The 25,264-nt window shown below is 48.6% G+C and overlaps 1 protein-coding gene across 2 annotated transcripts in view; it reads left to right on the top strand.

The window, feature by feature from the left end:
- Nucleotides 1–25,264, top strand: part of Ttc7a (tetratricopeptide repeat domain 7A) — a 111,110-nt gene that overhangs the window by 42,296 nt on the left and 43,550 nt on the right. For both annotated transcript variants that reach the window (XM_048352979.1, XM_048352980.1), the window contains exons 6-12: nucleotides 848–926; nucleotides 1,664–1,821; nucleotides 2,394–2,457; nucleotides 13,452–13,589; nucleotides 14,061–14,144; nucleotides 17,398–17,502; nucleotides 24,930–25,047. In XM_048352979.1, the coding sequence (XP_048208936.1) occupies nucleotides 848–926; nucleotides 1,664–1,821; nucleotides 2,394–2,457; nucleotides 13,452–13,589; nucleotides 14,061–14,144; nucleotides 17,398–17,502; nucleotides 24,930–25,047 (746 nt within the window). The remainder of the gene's footprint in view (nucleotides 1–847; nucleotides 927–1,663; nucleotides 1,822–2,393; nucleotides 2,458–13,451; nucleotides 13,590–14,060; nucleotides 14,145–17,397; nucleotides 17,503–24,929; nucleotides 25,048–25,264) is intronic.

Below are 25,264 nucleotides of genomic sequence, written 5' to 3'. Positions count from 1 at the left end.
AGGGGTGAGGGGCAGCCTGACAGTCTCAGCAGGTCATACTGAGAGCCAGTGGGATTCTCTCAGTCCTGGGAGTCACAAAAGGTCCCCCCCCCCCACCCAAGGGATCTATGGCTTTAGCCTTTGCCTGTCATCTTCATACCTCGAGTGGCAGTGGGAGCTGTTTTTTTTTTTTTCAAAGCTCAGGACCCATCAGTGGGTTGTAAAATGAGCTTACTGGACTACAACCAGTGTTTTTAAAAAGCAGAGTAGGGATAGAAGTTAATGGAAAATGTTAGAGTTGACTGTACATGATTTTGTGTCAGGATACCTGTTTTATGTAAGCATGTGCAAACACTGCATTGCAATGAGACGTGTTTCTCGCTGTGGATCACACTGAAACAACCCTGCTAATCATGTCAAGGCACAAAGGGCAGATGGGAGGAAGTGGGCCAGGCTGGTGGTGTTATTAGGCCCAGGATGAGGCAGTCCAGAAGTGAGGGTAGATTTCAGTGGACTGAATACAGCAGGTAAAGAAGGAAAATTGAGACTGTCTCAACTCAGAAGATCTAACATAGCTCAAAACACTTGGACAAGAATGCCATCTTGTTTGCAGTACTTGGTCTGTGTACTCCTTTAGTGGTATACTAGTAACTGAGTTGCTGAAGGCCTTGGGAGAGAAGAGTCCTTTCTCCTCTCTGCTTCTTGATGCCCTGGGTCTCTAGACTGGGAGTTACAACTCTAGCTTTTCATCCCAGTGACTGAGGTGTCCAAAGTAAACTCACATGGACAGGCTGTTCCTTGGGCTTGCTGCTTGTGGAGGGTGTCTGGAGCTAGGCTGGTGACACCTGCTTCTGCCTTCTCCCTCCAGGAACATTGTGAAGGGAATGAGGGAGCTCCGAGAGATTCTGCGGACTGTGGAGACCAAAGCAACACAGAACTTCAAAGTGGTAATGTGGCTGCTGGCTGTGACTGATCTGTTTGGTGGGAGACAACCGATGGCCCTAGAACCAGAGATGGCAGAGTTTCATGTGCCTGCATCTACTTCCCTTGCTTGGAGCAGACATTGTTTGTTCATTAGTCCTAGTGTGCTGTCTCACTCAACCCAGGAAGCCCCTTTGGCATTGCAGAGAGCCCCTGGCATTAGGTTAGAGTTGAGATCTGCTGTGTTATTCTTCCCATGAGCAAAGCAAAGTGGTACTGCTCATTCTCAGGGATTTGTTTCTGATCTAATAAATGCCATTGGCTCTGCTTTCTTGCTCCAACTCAAGCTTGCGTTCCTAGATCTTAGATCCACCAAAGTCAGAGTCACAAACTACTTCTCATGCTAGAGTTTTCAGTCAGCTTTCAGAATCTGAGGCAGCCATGTGGTAGAGATTGCTGCCAGTGCCTTTAGCCTTCTGCCCTTTCTGGAGTGGCCTGTGGCTTCTCAACTTTGCTGAGCTACTTGGGGTCAGGAGAAAGAGGTAATGTATCTTCCAAGGAGAAGAGAGAGATGAGAAAAGATGGAATGGAGCCACTCAAGACCAATGGTTTGGGGGTAGACTCCTGGGAGTAGAGTTGTGTGGGCCTCCAGGAGGAACAGTGCACTGTAAAACAGTCAGCTTGGCTGGGTGATGGAGGGAAGAGAATGGAGCTGGGTGACAGCTCAACATGTGCCCCCTCTAAGTGCCTCCTTGTCTTCCAGATGGCAGCCAAGCACCTAGCAGGGGTCCTGCTGCACTCTCTGAGTGAAGAGTGCTACTGGAGCCCCCTGTCCCATCCTCTGCCCGAATTCATGAACAAGGAGGAGAATTCCTTTGTTACACAGACACTGCGGAAACCTCACCTCTATGAAGGGGACAAGTGAGTTCCATCTGCCCTGTTGGACCAGGCCAGGCTCACACTGTGCACAGGGTCTGTGTTCCTCTGGTGGCTCCTTACTCCACCATGCAGACTTTGCCAGCCTTCATCCTGTACCATGCCAGGCAGGTGCTTCAAAGCCTAGGAAAGGCCAGTCTCCATGGGGCTAGGGGAGAATCCTGCCAGGCATCCCTAGGCCATGCATGGTACTTGGAGATGAGCTGCCTTCTTGATAGTCTTGCGTGATAGGTCCCTTCCTTGTTGTGGAGGTAGGATCTGTCACAGTTTGAAGAGTTGTTACTTGGTTTCCTTATGTCTGTCCTCGTGCTTCAGGCAGTGCTGAGGGTTGAATGGGCAGTTTCCTCCCCAGGAGTATCTTTACTCTTTCAGATCTAGAACTCTGGGGCCTATTTAAGAGCTACATTCACAGGCATTGTAGCCAGTGCCTGTGAATTATGCAAGAGAGGGTTACTTTACTAGGCTAGTCTGACTTGGGGCAGAAGGCCCACACAAGGGCCAGAAGTGCTGATGGTGTGGGTTGGGCCTTAGCCAGACCTGCTGTTTGTGTCTTCCAGTCTCTACTGCCCAAAGGATAACATAGAGGAGGCCCTCCTGCTGCTGCTCATCAGTGAGTCCATGGTAAGTCTGTACCTCTGACCTGGGGGAGGGGTTGCCTCTCAGGGATGTATGTCCCCTAAGGCAGCAAATTCTTAGCTGTACTTTCCTCTTCCTCCTTGCACGACAGGTCTATCTTATTAGGTGTGGGTTTGGCTGTCCTGGCTATATTGGGAGGCCTAGGCTCTTCTACTGTTGAATAGGAACTGAATGCACAAGCCTCTCTTCTGGAATTGCAAAAGATAATTATGTCTGGGTGCTAACCCCAGCTACTCAGGAGACTTGAGATCTGAGGATCACAGTTCACAGCCAGCGTGGGCTGACATAACTAAAAGGTTCATCTCCAATCAACCAGCAAAATATTAGAAGTGGAGGCAAGGCTCCAGTAGTAGAGTACCAGCCATGAGAAAAAAAGCCAAGCAAAAGTACAGGCCCCTGAGTTCATGCCCCAGTACTGGCATGCGTGCATGCACACACAGAGAAAGATTTTTATGACAGGACAGCATCTGTGTTGCATGCTGTGACAGACACAAGAGAGTTCAAATAGGTAGCCACAGCATCTTGAGCTTTAAAGATAGGAGGCCTAGATTCAGTTCTAATTCTAAACCACTCAATCTGATTGAGCCTGTCTCTTCTTCATAAGATGATGATAACTCACGGAAGTAAGTATAGATGGAATTCACACATTCATGCAATAGCTACTGACTATCTGCTTTGTAACTAGCACTGTTCTAGATGCCAGAGCTGTTTCAGCAAGCAAGTAGAGTCTTTGCCCTCATGGTATTCTAGTGAGCAATAAATTAATGAAATGTTCCAGTATCTAAGCTATCTTAGTGAGTGTGTGTGTGTGTGTTTGTATACATGCACACTATGGAAAAAGAAGACAGGTGGAACACAGTGCTAAATAAAGTATGAGTTCTCTTTAGACTGTTTTGTATGTGTGTGGTGATGGTGTTGGGATTTGAACTGGTCTTGTGCTTAGTGGTGAGGAGCTCTCCTACTTAATCCTCCTAGTCCTATATAGATTTCTTTAAATTTTTTTTTTTTTTTTTTTTTTTTTTTTTTTTGGCCAGTCCTGGGCCTTGGACTCAGGGCCTGAGCACTGTCCCTGGCTTCTTCCCGCTCAAGGCTAGCACTCTGCCACCTGAGCCACAGCGCCCCTTCTGGCCGTTTTCCATATATGTGGTGCTGGGGAATCGAACCTAGGGCCTCGTGTATCCGAGGCAGGCACTCTTGCCACTAGGCTATATCCCCAGCCCAATTTTTTTTTTTTTTCCAGTCCTGGCCCTTGGACTCAGGGCCTGAGCACTGTCCCTGGCTTCTTTTTGCTCAAGGCTAGCACTCTGCCACTTGAGTCACAGCACCACTTCTGGCCATTTTCTGTATATGTGGTGCTGGGGAATCGAACCCAGGGCTTCAAGTATATGAGGCAAGAGCTCTTGCCACTAGGCCATATCCCCAGCCCCTCTTTAAATATTTTTAAAATGCTTATTATAAAAGTGTTGCACGGAGGAGTTACCATTTCATAAGTCAGGTAATGTGTACATTCCTCTAGGAGCATTGTCACTACTTCCTTAGCTCTCTCCCAGTTTTCCCCTCCTGTCTACACCCACAGGTTGTATAGTTTATTTTCCATATAGTGTCAACTCAGTAAGGTATTTTTTTTTTTCTCAAATTTTTCAGTAAGGTATTTTTGTAAGACTAGTTTCTCATGCCTCAGGCCAGGGGATAGGCAGCTGTGCACACATACCAGTGATCACAATACTAGGCAGTGTTTTCTTAGTGCAAGAGTGCTGTGGAGGCTCCACAAAGGCGAGCACAAGCACATGATTGGGTGGATCAGGAGGTGGTAAGGACTAGACAGATGCACCGGACATGCAGGAAAGAAGGAACAGGCAGGGCAGAAGCTAAATGTGGAGGAGCATCTCCATGACTGTAGCTAGCTCCTCCGACTCAAGAATCCCTTGGAGCTGAAGAGCTGGGCTGAAGAACAGTTTTTCTAGCTTGGTGCTTCTGAGAGCAATGTATATAAGTAAAGGTTAAAAGACCAAGACCCAGTGAGTATTCTTTGGCCATTTGGCCTGGGCAGTACCAGATCTTGTTAGATAGGAGCAGGGAGCTGGACTGTGAGCCAGTGGCAATGTTTATCCTCAACCAACCTGGTCTGTTTGGATCTGTTTCTGTATTAGAGTCATGGGTACTTGAGGCTGGAGTGCCAGCTGGCTAAGCATTGTCCTGAAGGGTATGCTGGATATGTACTTGTGCAAAGAGAACACAATTCTGGTTAGCCTGATGTGGAGATGGAGGTGCCAAGTGCCAGACCCGATTGATGTCCGTGGAAGGCCAGGATGTGGTCCTTGTTCTAACCACAATTCTGAGCCTTGGGTTCTAATTATAGATCCCTGATTGAGACTAGTACTTACCCCCTCCCTGCCACTGCACTACCTAAAGCCTCAGGGGAGACTTCACTGGAGTTACCTGACTGGTGTTGTGGGGAAAGATTCCCTTCATATCATTCACAGCTGGATAAATGGTAAAAATAGAACTGTTTCTTAGGACCCTTCTTCTCTGCCCAGGACAAACTGGCCACCTCATTGGTAAGCATTATGTTTAGCCACATGAAATTAGTAAATTTCAATCACTTATGACCTGCAAACCAATTTTGTATAGTTCTGTTAATCTTTTTTTTTTTTTTTTTTTTTTTTTTGGGCCAGTCCTGGGGCTTGGACTCAGGGCCTGAGCACTGTCCCTGGCTTCTTTTTGCTCAAGGCTAGCACTCTGCCACTTGAGCCACAGCGCCACTTCTGGCCATTTTCTGTATGTGTGGTGCTGGGGAATTGAACCCAGGGCCTCATGTATACGAGGCAAGCACTCTTGCCACTAGGCCATATCCCCAGCCCCTAGTTCTGTTAATCCTAACCGATGAGAAAAATAAGGGCCAGGAGAGGTAGGTACCCTTGTCAAGGTCACATACTAATAAGCCTATGGTTAGGATTCGAGCCACATCTGTCTCCCTAAATAGCTGCTAAAAGCACAAGTCATGGATCTAAGCTCCTGGTTTTTAGTCATGGTTCTGTCCATTCTACCTGCTCTCATCTTTGGTTTTCTTATATATAAAAGAACGAAAGGGGTCATTTTAATAATCCAATGTAGCAAGTCCTGAGGGCTTACAAATGGGGTCATGCCACAAACAGTGTGAGAAAGGCCATTGAGCTTTTCCTGGGCAAGGATCAGCTGAGTTCTGTCCCCACAAGCCACTTTCTGTGGCCTCTGCATGATCTGTGGTGCCAGGGGCCAGAGTTCAGATAACTTTTCCTTATGGCTATTTCTCCATCAATACCTTGAACTTGCCCTATATCTCAGAATGGGAAATGGCCTGTAGAATGGCCTTTTACTTGAACATGCCCCATACTTGGAGCCTGGTGAATGTTCCTGAATATGTACCTCCTTCTTAACAGCCTTTTTCACTTTGCAGTAGGGAGTGTGGCTGGCTGACCTTTAGTGTCTCATCTCCAGAGGCCTTTCTACATCTGTTCTAAATCTAGCCACTGGCTCAGAGTAGTTTCTCTGAGAGGATAGACTATCTGTTACATTTTCCTTTCATTCAGTCACATTCTTAGCCAGAGGACTGGACTATGGGCCTCACCAAACTTCAATTCTGAGCCCACATCTGAGCCACAAAGGCCTCAAGCACACCCTCAGCCTGGTCTCTGTGTGCTGTGAGATTTTCCTCATTTCCATTGCTGCCTGGGTTTGGCTGCATGATGAGCCTAAGGAGAAATCTCTAGATTTCAGCCTTGGCTACAACTTAGGTTCTCTTGGTGTCTGCAGAATCCCTATGCTGCAGTAAAAACTATTGCCAGACTATCATCATAATCACTCCCTACCTCCAGGATGTCTACAGCGGCTGCTCCAAGAAAGAGGATTTGTAAGCTTCTAAGCACCTCAGGTCCTACTTTATGTTCTGAAACTCAGAGGATTCGCTGCAGGGGCTGGTGTCTTGGATATGGTTTTGTTATGCTTGGACTGTGGTCAGAATGAACGAGGGAGCCTTTGTCTTTCAAGATGTAAATTGAAAGTACAAATGCTTTCACAGAAATACAAGGGATATGAGTTATAATGGATTTAAGAATAGTTGTATTTTGGTCCCAGTTTTGTGGCTTTGGAGCCAGAACATTGTAAAGTCCATTATGCACCAACCCACCCTCTTATTTATCTATTCATGCATCCATCTCCCATCCATCCACTCATTTCATCCATCTATCTACCTACCAACCCTATTTATCCATTGAACCCTGGTTTCTTGTTTGATTTTGTTCTTGTTTTTGTTATTTGGTTGGTTTGGGTTTTTTGCTATAGGATCTTGCCACATAATCTAGGCTGGCCTTGAACTTTCAGTCCTCCTGCCTCAGTCTCTCCAATGCTGGGATTTCAGGTGTGCAGCACTATGCCTAGCTCAGCTAACCTGTAAGAACAACTATGATTAGCACTTACAGTAATAAGTTTAATCTTAAGTCCTGGTTCCCAGGATACTTCTACCTTGTGAAGCTACTGCAAGTGTAGGCTCTTAGAAGTGAAAAGGTACAGAGGCCTAATGTGGAGAAAGTTGAGTGGATGCGGAATTGTCTCTGGACTGCTACCCTGTAGCTTAACTAATGAGCTTGTGCTCTCCCCAACTAGCTGTTTGAATCTTGGATCTGTCATTGGTAGTAAGGCAACTTTATTACCTTGCTAAGCCTTGGTTTTCTCATCTGTAGAATGAAACTTCTTTGGCAGGTGTTTGAGTGGATTAGTAAATGAATACAAAAAGCCTGGACCATTTATTTATATTTTTGTATCAGTCTTGGGGCTTGAACTCTGGGCCTGAGTGCTGTCCCTGAGCTTTTTGTACTCAAGACTACTGCTGTGTCACTCAAGCCATAGCTATACTTCAGGCTTTTTGGTAGTTAAATAGAGATAAGAATCTGGCAGGTTTAGCCATTCCCTGAGATCACAGGAGTGGTCCTGACGTGTCAGCACCTTCTTGCTCAACAAAATCTTTTTTAAATTTAAAAAGAAAGAAAGAATCTGGCAGGTGTCGAATCATGATCCTAAGATCTCAGCCTCCTGAGTAGCTAGAATTACAGTTGTGAGCTACTGGCACCTGATACATGGAACATTTTGATTGTCCAATGCTTGTTTTTAATCCTAAGAGCTACTTGATTCTGACTTAATCATTCTTGGGGGCTGGGGATATAGCCTAGTGGCAAGAGTGCCTGCCTCGGTATACCCGAGGCCCTAGGTTCGATTCCCCAGCACCACATATACAGAAAACGGCCAGAAGCGGCGCTGTGGCTCAAGTGGCAGAGTGCTAGCCTTGAGCGGGAAGAAGCCAGGGACAGTGCTTAGGCCCTGAGTCCAAGGCCCAGGACTGGCCAAAAAAAAAAAAAAAAAACTTGATTCTGACTTAATCATTCTTGGAAACATGTAGAGTCCATCTGTTCCGGGGACTGAGGATATTACTCAGTTTTGTTTTACTTTCTTTAAAAGGGGGGTCGGGCTCCTGTCCCTGATTCCATTTGAGACTCAGCAAACAGACTGTTCCAGCTTTGGCACCTGGTTTGCTCTGACACACGCCTTGCTCTGCCGAGGCTGCAGCAGTCAGGGAGCTACTAGCACTGCCAGCTCTGAACCCAGGATAAGGAGTGGAAGGAGCACCTCTCCTGCACTGTCAGCAGCAGGAAAACGGGTTTCTGCCATAGTAGATTTGGGGAGAATGCAGACTGGAGCCTGGGGCAGGAAGGGGAGGAGGAGCTGTCATGAGCCAGGCTTGGGTTGTTGGGTGCATAGGTGCCACCTAGTAGATTGCCAGCTGAGAGCTGGTAGTAATTATGTCTGCCAGTGGGGGATGCCAGCAGGACCAGAATGTGGCTGTATCCTCCAGGAAGGGGGCTGTCTTATATACAAATGCTGCCCATGGGCTTCTTTTCATGGTGACCATTGGAGGTATCAGCAGGTGGTCTTGAGGCTTGCCCCATAGTGGAAAGGCTGTGAACAAGCCTCAGGTATATTTTATTCAGGAGCATGTTCTTTGCAGGAAACAGCATCAAGGCCTGCCTGGGGAGGCCTGAACTTGGAGCCTGGTGCTGTCCCCTCAGCTTGCTTGCTGAACTGGTACTTTACCACTTGAACCTTTTCTCTAGGCCATCTTTTTGCTGGCTAATTTTAGAAATAGAGTCTCAGAGATTTTTCTGCCCAAACTGGCTTCAAACCTCAGTCCTCCGAGTTTCCTTAGTACTGAAAATTACAAGTGTTAGCCACAGGAACCTGGCTGGCCTTCTGTTTTGCTTTAGTTTTTTAGTAGAGCTTCCTTGGAGGCATGGGGAGATCAAGGCTCTTGGGTGATGCTAGAATGTCTGGATTCTTTAGAGCCTCAGCCCTCTTTATCTGAATGCACTGGTCAGTCTGAGTCATTTGTAAAAGAGGATGTGTCTGAGAATGAGGGGGGTGATGAGATACCACTTAAAAAGAGCGCCCCCTTCCTTCTCTTAGCCCTGACTGGGTCCTGAGTTAGAGAAGGCCACCCAGGCCCTGCAGCCAGCAGAGCATGAGAACTACCTTACCAATGGTTCAGAGGAGCAGGGAGCACAGGCAAGCAGCAGGAAGGACCTAGATTAGCTAAGAGATGTTTTTTGCCTTGGTTTACTGAGACCCATACAAGGTGGTTCAACTTAGGGCCTCGGAGTCCTCTGAGTACGAGCGTGTGTGGTTTCATTGCCCTCTCACAGAATTACTGTGAGGCCAGGTAAGATGATGGGCATGAGAATTCAGCTCCTAAAAGGGTAATTTATGATACACACCTTGAAGTGGGGTGGGGATGGTGTTCAAGAGTTGTACTTGCTTTGGGTTACTGTTGGGAGAAAATGTAGATTTCCCTGTTGGCTTCTTTGTCCAAAGAGCAAAAGTGGGTTCTTCTGGCATGGCTTCTCCTTTAGCTTCCCCTCCAATGACAGCCAGAAGCTTGGGGTGAACACTTTAGAAGAGGCTGCCCTGGGAGAGCAAGAGAGACCGAGGCAAGGAACAGGGAGCCCTATGGGAGCCCAGCCTAGGATTAAATACATTGCTTAAACTAAAGCAGTGTGCATCCTCAAAGGGAGTCTGGAGGGTTCGTGCGGTGGGATTTACAACGGTGAATGCTAGGCAGAATAGGCCGAGAGAAACCAGGAAGAATGCCCCACCATGATCTCAAGAACAGTATGGAGGAGGCTAGTGATATGTGGCTTACTTGCTGGGTACGACCTGAAGGTGCTAAGCATTTGATCTGGAGTATTTCCCAATGAAAGACAGAATCTGAGGCTGTGTACGTGGGAGAAAGGAAAGAGTGTGGCTGGGACTAGTTGTGGGCAGGCTGCCTCTGGAGCCTGGTGGTGCTGTGTGGCCTTAAGGCAGTGAGCTTGGCAGGACAGCTGAGGGCGCTGCTTGCTGGGGAGGGGCTGCTAGCCCACTGGCCTCAGAGGCTTGCTTTGACTCCTGAGCGGCACATGAATTCCTGTTCCTTTATAGCTCCCTTGACAGCCCCCACAACTTCCTCCTTTCCACATTTCCACCACTCCGCCCTGTTACCATGGTTACGTACACAGCTCTGCCCAGCAACCAGCTTCAGTCTGCTTTTCAGGGCAGCCCTGCCCTAAAACCATGGTAACTGGCTGGGCCGACCTCTGCATTTGGCTGTCCTGTGGGAATCACACTTTCCCCTTAGCTCTGGCGCCTGTTTGCATAAAACCCCAGGACCCCCAATAACATGCTTTCTCTGCTGTCTGCTTGTTGGGCAGTTGCGTCACCAAGAAGGTTTGCTGTGCTGTAGTCTGCTTCTGCTGTAGTCAGATTCTGCTCAGATTCTTCTGACCTAATTAACACCCAGTTCTACCCCTCCCTTCTATCAGACACACCCAGATGCCTGTTCTCTTAGAGGCTGAGGTCAGGGTGAACAGAGGAGTTTCCATTGCAGCCCCAAATCCTCTCTGGGTGTTGGGTGTACAAGGATAGATTAATGAAGTTCTCTGTAGGAGGCTATGCTCAGGACTCAGAGTCTAGAGATGACTTGTACTACAAGAAGTAATGAACCTAGAGGCCAGGGCGTAGTTTGTGTTAGTATGGAGAAAGGAGGGCCTAGCTTCCCCTGCAAGATGGATCAGCTGTAGGAAGGAGAAAAGACAAGTTGGGTTGAGAAACTAGATGTCCATGTGGACAGACAGAACATGACCAAATTAGGATGAGGAGCATGTAGCTTGGGAAGCCAGCTAGGAGGGCAATTTAAACTTTATCCTATCCGGGCACCAGTGGCTCGTGCCTATAATCCTACTACGCCGGAGGCTGAGATCTGAGGATCTCAGTTCAAAGCCAGCCCCAGCAGAAAAGTACCTGTGAGATTCTTATCTCCAATTAACCACTCAAAAAACTGGAAGTGGAGCTGTGGCTCAGTAGGTAGAGCGCTAGCCTTGAGCAAAGATGCCTAGGGACAGGGCCCAGGCTCTGACTTTAAGCCCCACAACCAACAGAAACAAAACAAAAAAAAGCTTTATCTGTAGAGGAGAATATCACTGATTTTTAGGGTAGATCCCCAGGATGTGAGTATGGCTGGCAAGGTTTCCTCCTAATCCTGCTCCCCACACCCTCAGCTAGAAAAGCCAGCCCTACAGACTGCCTGGCCCTTCCCCCTTCTATCATGACCTCTGCCTCCTACCAGAATCCCAGGCAAAGTTTTTCTTGTGCACTTGTACCCTTATAGCCCCCTTCCTGGGTCTCCTGAGGGTGTTTCTGTTCTTGTCCTCTCATTACTATCCTACACCTTCCTCCTGGTGCCTGGTAGAGGCCACCTCCCAGAGCTCCCTCCTCGGTACCCAGAAGTAGAGGAACAGGGAGAGCAGGGAGGTGTCTTGCTGGAATGGAGCACGGATTCCAGAATGTGTTCTTGCGTGGCTTCCTCTAGCATTTTTCTCCCTGTTAATAGCTGTGTGGGTGGGTTTCACTGAGAGGGGGAGGTTTCTGGGCACTTTCCATCCTCACTCAATCTTTGGAGTCTCACTTTGGAGTCCTCACTCAGCCTTTGGAGTCTCTGATCAGCTCGTTTACCAGTCCTGCACTAGTGCTCAGCCTTTTGGTGTATTTCCTTGACTCCCCGGTTCCCTCTTGTAGGCATCCTCTCCTGGGCCCATCCATTTCCATGTAGGAATGGGCAACAACTACACATTATGGATGGAGGGGCAGCACCTGTCATTATCCCTACCTGAAATACCTCTATTGGTGAATCACCTCCATGTTGGCTTCCAGGGGATTCAGTGGACATATTTATGCCCTTCACTCTGAGCCTGTATATGATTTCTGCCTCTTCAGCCACCTGGAGCCTCTAGAGTCTTAGACCCTAGTGTAGAGGAGGGGGAGCACAGCCCTGTGTAAAGAGAGGCAATGAGCACTGCTGGGGTGGGGAGGGCCCTTAGATCTGTGGGGAGGCTGGCATTTCAGAGTCAACAACTTCTTGTTCTCGCTGATGTCCAATCCTTAGACTTGAGAGCCTGTGAGATGCAGAAGAGGTGGAGAAAGGGAGAGAATGCTGGACAGAGGGAAAGGGTCCAAGGGAGGAAGATGCTGAGAACAGCTAGCAGAAGCATCTAGCCCCAGAGATCATCTATGTCTCAGCAAGGCACAGCTCTCAGAGTGTGTGTGGGAGTTACAGAGATGAGGATGACTTCAGGCCCCACAACATCCTCATCCTGGTCCCTGCTCTGTTGCTGCTCAGAGACTCTCGTGACCAGTGCATTTTTTACTTCTCCCTCTTCACTGTCTCTCCTCCCTGCAGTGTAGAGATGATAAAGAGATAGAATAACAGGCTACTGACTATAGAAGATGCTTCCATTCTTAATAGTGGATTGCAGGCCTAACGATAAGGAGTTCTCTCTGAACTGCACAGAATTGTTGACTATAACACATTTTTCTTCCTTTCCTGAGCAGCCATCTGGCAACTCTGAGGGCTCCTGAAGTCTCCAGTGCTAGGCTTGGAGAACAGTACCCTTGAGTGTGAGGCAGTTCTCTATGGGGAGCAAGAGAAAGGAGGGTTTTATGGTTGGTGGGAAGGAGCCAATGACAGAGTCTGGGGTAGACATGGGTGACAAGAAGGGGCAAGTGTGGGACAGAGAGAAGAATCACTGAAAGGCCACAGCTGAGTTACCTCCTGGGCATTAAGCAACAGGGCCTTGTCCCAGGCCATTCTTGATCAGATCTGAGGATCTCACTATGACTTTGGAGAATTACAAACACAAAGGACAGTTTTATGAAACAGCTGGCCCGTACTACTCACAAATGCCAATATTCTGATAGAAGACAGTGTCAGATGAAAGGAGACTGAAGGCCATAGTGCCTGAATGCAAGGCAGGATCCAGACCAGATCGTGAAATGACAGAAACAAAGCTATAACTAAGGACAGTAATTATTATTATCCTAGAGAAGGGCAGCAAGGATGCTAGAGATCTGCAATTGATGCATCCAGGTGAAGGGTATGTGGTTGAAACACTATTCTTTTTTTTTTTTTTTTTTTTGCCAATCCTGGGGAATTAACTCCGGGCCTGAGCACTGTCCCTGGCTTCTTTTTGCTCAAGGCTAGCACTCTACCACTTGAGCCACAGTGCCACTTCCGGCTTTTTCTATATATGTGGTACTGAGGAATCGAACTCAGGGCTTCACGAATACGAGGCAAGCACTCTACCACTAGGCCATATTCCCAGTCCTGAAACACTATTCTTGAAGCTTTTTTGTAGCTTTCAAATTTTACAGAATCCCTAAACCTCAGGGTGTTCCCTTGCCACGTGGACTGTGAGTGGTAGGGTTTCTCAGAGATGGCCTTTGTGGGGACAGGAATGTGGCCACTTGCTTGGCCTAGGGCAGCGGTGAAAAGGTGGTACTAGGCTAGCAAGGGGGGACCCTCTGGGTACAAGCACTCACTTGCCTACTTTTCTTACTCTTTTCCAAACCAATTCCACCCATAGGCAACTCGGGACGTGGTACTGAGCCGGGCACCCGAGCAAGAAGAAGACCGGAGGGTGAGCCTGCAGAATGCTGCAGCCATCTATGATCTCCTGAGCATTACACTGGGCAGGAGGGGCCAGTACATCATGTTGTCAGAGGTATGGCAGGCCAGGTATCTCCCCACTCTGAGTCAGGTCGTACCTAACAGGAATCTGATGGGGCTATCATTATTTGTCCCTTCCTCACTGATCACTTAGCTGCCAGATTGCCTGGCCTTTTTCTGACCCATGACCACAGCAATCACACCCTTGGCTTCCTCATCTTTGAAATGGAATGGATAACCCCTCTCAGGGTTGTCAGGACAAATAAATGAGTTCATACACAGAGAAAACTGAGAATAGTTCTGTTATTTTTTTTTATCAGATGTGTACATTTTGAAAGCACTTAATCTTATGATTTATGCTTCACCATGGCCCTGTGGAATCATCCACATGTTAAGCGAGACACTTGTACTGTTGTCTGAGCCAGCAGTAGGACCTGGCTTTTCCCTGGATTTCCCATAGGACAGCTGGAGTGACAGGACCTCTGGTGGGGATATACTAATCAACTAATTATCTTCCTCTCCCCAGTGCCTAGAGCGAGCCATGAAGTTTGCATTTGGAGAATTTCACCTTTGGTACCAAGTGGCCCTCTCTATGGTGGCGTGTGGGAAGGTAAGGCCCAGGTGTGTGTGTGTGTGTGTGTGTGTGTGTGTGTGTGTGTGTGTGTGTGTGTGTGTGTGTGTGTGCAAAAGCTGGTGGCTTGGTTGATGTGGCAGCATAAGACAGACATGGGATGTGCTCCAGGTAAAGAAAGGATCACTGAGCTCAGCGCTGGTGGCTCATGCCTATAATCCAAGCTACTAAGGCTGAGATCACGGTTCAAAGCCAGCCAGGGCAGGAAAGTCTGTGAGACTCTTATCTCCAGTTAACCACCAGAAAAGCAGAAGTGGCACTGTGGCTCAAATGGTAAAGTGTTAGCCTTGAGCTGAAGAGCTCAGGGATAGTGCTCTGGCCCAGAGTTCAAGCCCCACAACCGGAAAGAAGAAAGAAAAAAAAGTGGGGGGGGCACTGTTCCTGCCCTCTGAGTGAGACACCAGGACTTGACCTACCTGTGAATTGGAAAATCACCTAAGAACAAGGGAGAGATGCAAGGGTAGAATGGAGCAGCAGCCGTTTGCAGGGGGTTCAAAGTGGATATGGGCAGGGGTCTCAGATCAAGGGGCACAGGGAAGACATTGGCCCCCTATCCTTGCTAGCATCCCCAATTTTCCCTCAGATCAGAATTCTACTATGTCAGCTTCTATTTTAAGCAGCAACATGAAATGAAAACCTTTGCAGCACTGGGGGCTATGGGGGCTGGGGCTACGGGTGCTAGGAGTGCAAGAAATAAGGTGGCATAAGCTTGCAGATGGTTCCAGGAGCTGTAAATGGAATAGAGCCCTTTCACGGGGCTGAGGGAATCCCTCGCCCCCTGGCCCATCTGTGCCACATTCCATTTCTAGCCCTGCGGGCCATCTTTGAGGAGGGCCTTCACAGCATGCCAGCTCCACCTCCACAAATGGAGGGTTGCCAGCCAGCCCTGGGCAGCCAGGCAGGCCAGGGCCTGGCAGGAAGAGGAAGAAGACCAGGTGCTGCAGCCTGGCAGGCAGGCAGACATTGTGGAGCACAGCTGAGTCAGTGAGGAACCTTGTCCGCCCCTCTACTGGGCATTGGTCTTTCCAGCCCTAGCCCATCACATGGGCTTCCTCTCAGAGTATCAGCATGATCTCAGAGTCCAGCATGATCTTCTGGCTCTGTGCCCAGCAGCATCCTGCCAAGGCTCTGGAACATTCACAATATAGACGGGGAAGGTCTGTCCATCAGGGATTAGGCAAAGAGACCCTTAGGAAATATGGTCTGGCAGGATGTAGATGGGAGGAGGCCATTGGGAGGGACCCACATTCCTGAGAGAGGAAATGAGTAAAGATACAAGGGCTGGAGAAATAAGCCTGGAGTAGGTGGGATGTGGGTGACAGGCAGACAGGGAAGAGGAGGAGCCAGAGTTTCTGTGGAGCCTGGGAAGATAGCATACAGCAGTAGGGGGCAGCTTCTTCCTACCTCCAAGAACCAGGAAGCCCCGCTACCCTATAACAGCCTGGACCAGGACATGGCCAGAGCCAGAGCAAGGCTCTGTGCTCTTCTGTGGCTCTGTGCTCTTCTGTGGGTCATGGACCTCTTGGAAGATCTGAGGAAAGCTCAGAGTCCCTCCTCAGGAAAATGCATCTCTTGCAGAAGTTTTAACTTCTAGGGGAGCTCTAGACCCAGGCTCTGGAAAAGATGTCATGATCACCTGGGAAATGAGGGATCTTCTCCCCTCTTTATGGAGACACAGCTGAGACCAGAGAGGTCCAGGTACAACCTGGCTTCTTTTCTGCCTCTGGAAGCTAGCTTCCCAGCCTGGCTCCTTCCTTTCACCATCCAGCCCGGCTGGCACAGTGAGTTGGGGTGGTTAGTGAATTCCTTATGCGTGAGGCTTCATAGGTTGGAGATACTGGGCTACACCTACCCATGCTCTCTGCAGCCAGAGATTGTTCTGGAAGACATTCTCCATTCCCCTTGGGAATCCTGCATGCTAAATCCATCTGTCTGGGACAGTCAGCCCTCAGAGGAGTGCCTAGAGCTTGCCTTTGCCAAGATCCTAAAGTTAGGAATCCAGATTCTCCTATACCTTCCAGAAGGTGAGACTGGAGAGGTATAAATATACCAGGCATTTCACTGTGCAAGAATAATGATGATCTCCATAACATGAGTTAGGTTGTTCTTTCTCTTGGTCTCCATGCAGCAGTTGCATTGGCTGCGTTGCTAGGTAACCAGCATGACAAAAAAGAACCAACTGCTGACTGCTGAGTCCTCAGATGGCTCCTTAAATAGCAGCATTTTAAAAAATCCATGTGGGGGTGGGGTGGGAAGAAGGAGGTGAAAGATAGAGGGTCAGGGTTGGAGAATCTTGGATTTCAAGGTTCACAAGCCCAGAGGACTGATGAGAAGCTTGCTAGGAAGTGTGGGTAGGAGGGACCATGGTGAGGGGCTCGGAGTGGCATTCCTAAGAGAGGAAGTATGGCTTGACAGTTTCCCTTGCTACAGCCCCCAATGCAGTCTCTCAGTCTTCTCATGCCTGTTATTTCCTAGCAACTTCTTGGACTTGTTGGCCTTCTACCCTCCTGTTTCCTGAGAGAGTAATAGGGGATGGGTACATTTGGTTCCTTTTCCCTGAGCCTTTCTGTGATCCCCTTCAAGATAAGAACCAAGGCCTCATCCCACTTCCCACAGTGAGTCTACCACCCCCAGCCCAATATGGGCTCCAGGGTGGCCCTTGGTATGAAGAATCTGAAATTGGCTTCTTAAGTCTGAGCATATTTGTCTGTTTTCTTTTACTATAATAAAATGCCCAACACTGAGTAATCTGTACAGAAACATTTATTTAGCTCCTAGTTTTGGAGCCAGGGATCCAGATTCCTATCTGGAGTTTTTTTCTGTCCCTGCCAGGTGACTTCTCCCCTTCTTTCCTGCCAACCCCTGTGGATCCTTAATAGTCCTGCCACCAACCTTGTCTGAATGTCCATTTAGAGAGCTTCTTTCTACCTCTGTAATCTTTGTGCAAAATTGAGTTCCCTTTGGAGAGCTTCCACCTGTTTTCTTGTTAGGTGTTGTCAAGTCGGAAGGATAAAGATCACAACCTCTGTTTTCCAGATGAGAAAATTAGGCCCAGGGAGGGACTTGCCTGCCATGAGTACCAGTTTCCTCCTCTTGCTGGGGGCTTCTTTCGGGCTCTTTGAAGTGGGGAAGACTGATTATCTGGGCAACTGTCCCCTGAAGACATGAAGCACCCCAGTCTGTGAAAACCTGGGGAGATCAGTGACAGCCTATTCTGCTCTTGCTTCTGCAGTCAGCCTATGCCGTGTCGTTGCTGCGAGAATGCATGAAGCTGCGACCCTCGGATCCCACTGTGCCCCTGATGGCCGCCAAGGTCTGCATTGGGTCCTTGCACTGGGTGAGTGAGCTGTGAGAAGGGCGGTGCCTGGGTTCTGCCCTCCCTTGGAAGGATACACCAGGTATGAATGAGGTGAGGATGTCCAACTTGGCGTGGAAGCCAGGGTGTCAGCTGTCTATAGACAAGAGAAAGACTTCTGTGAACCTATGTCCTTGTAGGTTGTCTGGTTGTGGTTAGGCCAAGAAATATGGTACTCAGAGAATCAAGTGAGGAGACAGTCGAGGTGCCTCCCACCTGCCCATTAGTGGGGTTAATAGGCAAGACATCAGAGTTACTTGACCTGCCAACACCTTAGAGGCTTCAAATTACCTCACATCTGAGAGGCATGACCCTGAGAGGTCAAAGCTAGCCATAGCAGAAGGAAGGCCACCTCTTTGCAGCCCCCTCTTTGTTCTTGGCTGCAACCACTGACACATACCCAGCTTTGTGCTGAGGCAGCAGCACCCAGCCTCTGGGTGAATCTAGCAGGCACTTCATAATAACCCTTCTTAACAACTTTCGCCACTCTCCCCTCCTTGCAGACAAATCATGGGCCTCAGGAAGGAAGACAACAAGTTCCTTGAAGATTCCATGACCTGACACTTTCCTAGCTCAGTTAACTGTTGCCCCCCTTCCCCGGCCTCACTCCAGGTCCCCACCTCACTATCCCTGTGCCTTGGTCTCTTTCTGCTGTGGGGAGGATGGATGTGGTAGCACAAGAAAGGAGGGTGACGCCAGCGCATTTCTTTCTTTCCCCTGTGTCTTAAGGGCCAGCTCTGGGCTCCACTGCAGATTATGGAGAGGAGAGAGAGAAGAGGGAAAGACTTACATATGGCCTGTTACATATTTAACAGGTGCTAGGCTTTGGGGAAGGGTAGGTTTGCTTCAGTGGTTAAAAGTTTTGCTCCCCATCTAGTGAGTGGTGTTGAGTAAAGCATGAAACTGCTGGGCCTCTGTGTCCTCATCTATAAAATGGAAGTAATAGTCTCTCAGAAGTAAAATAGACCCAACATCTGGAGGAGACTTAATAGAGAAGGTATCCTTGGACAAGGCTTGGAGGGCAGGGAGGATGCAGGTAGACCAATAGAAAGCCCTTCTGCTACAGCTTGACATACCCACTCAGACCAATGACTACCAGAGATGACCACCCCCAGCTACATGTACTCTTAATCATTTGAGAAGGGCTAAACGTCTCCTTGCCCCATCGAGGACAGGTACCTTGGTGAGTATGTGGGCGGCTTATGGATGGTTATAGGCAGAACCCAGAGCCCTAGACCAAGCCCACAAAACAGAGGGTGATGGGAGCTCGAGGGTACAGAGGGGTGGATTCCCCAACTCTCAACTCAGATCCTGTTTATTCCAGGGCTTTGGAGACAGGCCTGAAGCTCATCCCTGAGATGAGCCCAGAATACTGTGTCCCTGGGGGCGGGACAGAGGAGGGCATCTGTGCTCCCTGTGACTGCCAGCTCCAAAGAACTGTGGGTCCACCCAGCCAATGGCACCCTTGCCAGGAAGCCCTAAATTTAGGTCTTCCTACCATGGAGGAACTGTTTCCCTCCACAGCATAATTACAGTAATTATGTGCATTCAGATTACATGGTAATAAAATTAGGATCAAATCAGTCCAAATTGAAATCAGATGAGTTAGGAGCAAAGTAATCAATGACAACATAAATAGAAAAGCCCAAAAGGAAGCTTAAACATGCGGACTTGTCATCAGAGTGGGGAGAAAGGTGAGCTGTTTTAATCGCAGACAAGAGCAGGTTGAGTGTCATGCTGGATGGAGCTGGGTTTAGATCCGTCACAGGCAGAAGGAAGCCCTGCAGGTGGGTGGGGGTAGACTGCTGGCAGCCTGGCTGGTCTGGAGGCTCCCCCAGGCTCCTCCTAAAGCTCCATTTATACCTATTTAGGATTGCACTGAGGTATGAGACTCTGTACTTCCAGTGGCTTAGTGTTCCATGTGAGGAGCTGGTAGGTAGAACCTCCCTGCTCTTGAGAACAGTCTCTGTAATAAATTTTGTCTAGTGTGGTCCTGTGTTCTCCATTGGATGAGGATTCTCTTCATTTACCCTGTCATGTACTCTCATCCCCTCTCCTTGCAGGGAAGTTTGCACATAGTAGACGTTAACTTGTAACCTGTATTAGGTGATGGGTAGGACCAGGTCTACATTTAGCACAATGGTTCTCTTTGCCATCTGTGGCTAGTTCTTGGCTCACTGGTGGGCACAAGGCTGAGAGCTGACTGTGGAGTGGCCAAGGGTAACCTGCTCTCTAGGGAGGCCAGGAGAGGGACAGTCTAGCCTGGCATTGTTTGTCCCCAGGACTGTAGCAGGAAAGATGTCTGATGAGCAGCAGGGGGATGTTGGTGCATAAAGCGAAGCAGGAATCCTGAAAGTCAGCTGACTCTTGGCTTTTGTACCTCTCTCTGGCCCATGCCCTGCAAGCCCATCCATTGCCCAGCCAAGCTCTGTGAGCAGGGGACAGAAATCTGGGGGTGGACCATTTGGCCTGGCTTGCAGAAAGGGAGGCTGAAAATGAGACATTTGAAAAACAGTTGTACTGGGCAGAACCAGCCTGCATGGCCATGTGCCCTGGGGTGGAGCACCTGCCATCCCTGCATCCTATCCTTATGCCTAGGGCCAGAGTGGGAACCCCCAAGTTGGGGATCCAGTCTGAAAGCAAGGTTGCCCTAGATGGGGATCAGTAGAGGGACTTAGATGGTCACATGCTGGCTCTTGGCTGACAGGAGGCTTTACAATGGGGTTCGGTAGCTGGAGCAGGTTTGGGAGCGGGGGGGGTGGGGGTGGGCAAGGAGGAGTATGATTCTCCAGAGCTTAGCCAGAGGCTCTTTGGATGAAGGAAGGTTTCTCAAGCTCTAAGCCTGGACAGTAGTGTCCTCAAAACCAAGAGGCCTGTATGGCAGCTGCTACATTGGCTTGGCTTGCAACTTGCCAGGATCCCCTTTTTGGAGCAGCAGGAAGAGGAGGTGTAGATAGTTTTTAATATCTCTCCAAATATATTTAATGTATCAAGTTGGAAGCTTTGTAGGAAGCATGGAGGACAAGGTGTGCATGTGTGCTGTGTGTCACACAGACAGCAGAGGAAGTTGTGAAATGGAATGCAGGCCATCTTCAGGAAGGGCACACATTCCCCTCAGGGGCAGCAAGGGTGTAGAAAAGGCTTAGACTGTGGAGGAGAGAGTTAGAGTTCTGATCCCTGTGCCTACCTCCTCAATAGCTGTGTGATTGAGGGACTAACTCATCCCCTCTGAGCCACAGTTTTTTCATCTAGAATCTAGAATTGTCACCCCCACTGTGGTAGGGTGGCTGAGAGAAAGTGGACAATATCCCTGGTTGACACAGTGCAAGTACCTGGTAAATGGTCACTGTTGTTGTTATAATCCCTTCAAACTGGTGGGCACTCAGAAAAGATGTGGCCTATGAGTTGGTGCTTCACACCTTAATCCCAGCTACTGAGGAAGCTTAGGCCTAGAGGAGCTCATTTCAAAGCCAGCCTCAGCAGAAAAGTCCTCAAGATTCCATCTCACAGAGAGGAGAGAGAGAGAGAGAGAGAGAGAGAGAGAGATTCCATCTCCAATTAACCAGCAAAATGCTTAGCTGGAGACATAGCTCAAGTGATAAGAGTATCAGCTATGAGCAGAAATGTTGAGAGAGTCCCTAAGATTAAGCCTTAGAACCAACACCACCCCCCCCCCCGAAAAAAAGAAAAGTGAGGGTGTGCCTGTACAATTTTACATTCATTTTTTACATTCAGGGGTGGCAGAGCCAGGAAGATGGAAGCCTTTATGAGACAGAGAAAAATAAATTAATTCATTAATTTTTTTTAAATGCCAGCTCTCTTGTCACAACCTCGCAGAGTGCCTTCTCCTCTCTCCCGGGAAAGAAAAGGAGATTTCAGTAGGTCCTGAGTCCTGTGGGAGGAACCAAGGAGAAAACAGAGGTCTCTAAACAGCCCTGTGAGCTCAGAAAGGACCTTCCTATTGTCCCCAGAAAGAAAAGTATAGAGAATTTGAAGATGAAACTTCTTTGGCTGCCCTTGGCATAGAAGGCAGCTTGAGCACCAACTTCAAGCGCCAGCAGCCAGGCTGCTCATGCAGGGACCAAATTAGGAAAGCTACAGACAGGGGAACTTAAGGAAGTCCCAGGGAAGTTTTTCTTATATAAAGCAAAATCAAACCATCAAAATAGTCCTTGCATCATGAGAAATATTAAAAAAAAAAAAAAAAGAATAGAGGATTGCCCTGAATCCCTAAATCTCAGAAACAGGAGACCTGGCTTAGAATGCAGTTCTGCCACTTCCTAGCTGATTGACTCTGGGTGGGCCATGTAAGTTCCCCGAGTGTTAGACTGTCCAGTGGTGAAAAGTCTGTTTCTAGAATCACAGGGAAAGCAGACAGGACCTTCCTGGGTTTTCAAGGGAAGGTCACATGTCTGCCCTGGGGAAAGGAGCATGTTAGGATAGTAGGGGCTTACAAGAACGCTAGAAACCCTCACCTAGAAGTATTTTGGACTAAGAAAGGCCCAGTGTTATAACCCGAGCTGATCAGAACCACCAGCTAACTTGAAGCCACAGAAGGAAGTGTTTGGGGCCTCTGAGGTACCTCTAGAGGTACAGACGGGGGAAAGAAGGTGGCGATGATAGCTGATAGAGGTGAAGAGACTAGACAGCCCATGGCCATCAGATTAGAACAACAACTCAGATCACAGCCTTCTAGTGGGTTGTGGAATAGAGTAAAGAAAAAATTAAGGAAAAATTAAACTAGACTGTAAGAGAATAGGATGGGGAGAATATTCCAATGTGTTACCTGTGGGAGGGGTGAGTTTGTGACAGCCCATGGGTTGAGTTGTTACATGTCCATGTGTCCTGGACATGGGTGGGGCAGAGAGCTAGAATACCCAGCAGAGCAGACTCACCAGGGCTGCAGGGTCACCAGTTTGTTCTGCAAAGTCTGCTTTTCTAAGAGACAAAAAGTATGTAATAATGTGCCCCCTCCCCCCATTCCAGAAGACCTTTAATGCTACTTTGTAATTTTTCAGTGAGATTGTTTTGTGTTTATATAGACACACACTACATATATGTAATGTTAAGACATGTATATAACATACACATGTATATAACATACACATGAAAACTAACATTTGACATTAGGCAAATACCACTTGGAGCATTCTCCATGTCATCACTTTGTCCTTCCAGCAATCCTATGAGGGAGACACTGCTGTTCTCATTTTACAGAAGAAGGAACTGAGGCACAGCAGAATGAAGTGAGTTGCTTGAGATTACCCAGTTAGGGAGTGATTATGTCAGAACTTGAGCCCTGGCAGTGTGGCCCAGAGCTTTGTCCTAATCAATATATTGCCAAGCTGCATTTGCCTGTCTTGCAGAGAGCTGGCTTGTGTGGAAGGAACTGGTTCTGGAGTTGCTGGGATTCTAACACTTCAGAACCAAAGATGGCAGAGCCATTCCCAGGGCTTTCAAATTCTCACACTTACTTAGAAGAATAGGGACTGTGTATTATAAATATCTTTCTATTTAACTTTGGCTTTTACTGTGATAGCATTCTCTCTATTTGCTAGCTAGTTAGAACACTCATGTTTACTCATACTTCATGTTATTATGCTGTATATTGTCATACTTAATAGGATTAGTAGTACTGTTTTTCCTTTATTATCACTGTAATGATTCCACCTGCAGAAAGCCTGCTTTGTGAGTAGTAACCAAAATAGTAGCCAGGCACAGGAGACAGAGCTGGAGAATCTTTGTTTGAGATCAGTTTGGACAGAAAAGTCCAAGAGACTCTATCTCCAAAATAACTGCCAAAATGGCAAGTTGGAAGCATGGCCAAGAAAATGCAAAGCATTGAGTTCAAACCTGGTCCCAGGAAGAGAAAGGAAAAAAAAAAAAATGGAGCTGGCCATGTAGGAACATAATGAATTCAGCCTTGTGAGCTTTTTTTTGGCCAGTCCTGGGGCTTGGACTCAGGGCCCGAGCACTGTCCCTGGCTTCTTCTTGCTCAAGGCTAGCGCTCTGCCACTTGAGCCACAGCGCCACTTCTGGCCATTTTCTGTATATGTGGTGCTGGGGAATTGAACCCAGGGCCTCATGTATACGAGGCAAGCACTCTTGCCACTAGGCCATATCCCCAGCCCCCTTGTGAGCTTTTCCATCTCCCTCTCTACATGGTGAGTTCTCTGTTCCTTCAATGTGGTGGTGGTGGTGGTGGTGGTGGTGTTGGTGTGTGTGTGTGTGTTTTCCTCACATGGCATATTGTGGCTGTCCCCAAATTGGAGGCTCAACCCAACTCATCTTCCTATACCTAGTGACCTCGTTCTCAGGATATTGATTGCATGCTGTATACTCACCCCAGCTATGGCCATGGTCATACAACAGGACTCAGACCTGCCCCTTTCCAGTCTGTTGGGGGGAGAGGGCCTGAGCAGGGGTGAGGTGGGGCGGGGGAGTAGGCCTGAGCAGGGGTGAGGCAGGGCAGGGTGGCACTGGCCAGATCTCAGAAGCTGGCTGACATGAATGTCACTATTCCTCTGGTTGACTTTCTGAGCCTCTGGAGGAGACATCTGTAATTAGGAGGTGTTGATGCCTGGGTGGGACAGAGGAAGCAGCCCTGCCCTTTCTGGAAGCTACTACACCAGGCACATGGCGGGAATGAACATGGCTGCCACCCCCAACCATAATGTTTTCCTGCCACCCCAGCAACTCTGTGTACCCCAGTGTCCCTGAGGCCTGACTTCGGTGCCCTCTGTGTCCTGTGTTGTGTGTGATGATGTGTGTTATGACGATGTGGTACATAACCCATGCCAGTTGGTCCTTTTCCAACTGGAACAGCACTCCACCCCCCTGCTCTCAGGACAAAAACAACCCCAGGCCTTTTTCCTCTGAAAGTTCAAGTTCCCTGGCTCCCTGCTCAGGGAGGGAGCAAGCTCTACACTAACCTGAATGGCAGCCTGTCCTCTATGCAGGGCTGCCCATGTCTAGCAAGGCGCATATTCCCAAGGCCCAGGCCCTGACCCTGGGTCCCCTCTACCTGCCCAGGACAGACCCTTACAGGGGCCTCTGAGGAAGGAGAGGCATGAATTGACCTGTCTTGGGTTCATGATCTAAACAGAGCAAGCTTTGGAGGGCTGGAACCCTGGGTCAAGGGCAGCTTTTCCCTGGGAGAGGTAGCATCCTGTAACCTTGAGCACAAAGCCCCTTGGAGGGAGAACACGAGGTCCAGGGAATTGTTTGCTGGTAGAGGGAACAGCTGATTCTTCCACTTGGTACCTGTGTGACCTAGACAGCTTCTTGGCCTCTGGTCATGCTGCCACATGTGAGGAATTGTTCATGTCAGTACCTGCTCAGTGGTGTTCCAGGCTTGGTACCATGTTACCTGCCATACCCAGTGACCTCTGCCTCTCTCCTCTTTGCAGCTGGAGGAGGCGGAGCACTTTGCCATGATGGTGATTGGCCTTGGAGAGGAAGCTGGAGAGTTCCTCCCCAAGGGCTACCTGGCTCTGGGTCTCACCTATAGCCTGCAGGCCACTGATGGTGAGTGCTAGGACTCAGGAAGCCTCTGCTTGGGGATAACCCCAGCTTCTGAACTGCCTTTGAGGCATCTTGTCCCACCAGTGCCACTCCCCACGGACACTATCTGCCTTTCTGACATAGCTGCACATTCTTGCACATATCACACATGGACACCCCAATATATACATGCACAAAACCTCCAACTCCTTTTCTGTTCTTGCTTGGACAGCTGCCAATC

The sequence above is a fragment of the Perognathus longimembris genome, chromosome 8, assembly GCF_023159225.1.
Source record: "Perognathus longimembris pacificus isolate PPM17 chromosome 8, ASM2315922v1, whole genome shotgun sequence".
NCBI lineage: Eukaryota > Metazoa > Chordata > Mammalia > Rodentia > Heteromyidae > Perognathus > Perognathus longimembris.
The sequence above is the reverse complement of the archived record's forward strand: the minus strand, read 5'-3'. Positions and strand labels throughout refer to the sequence as shown.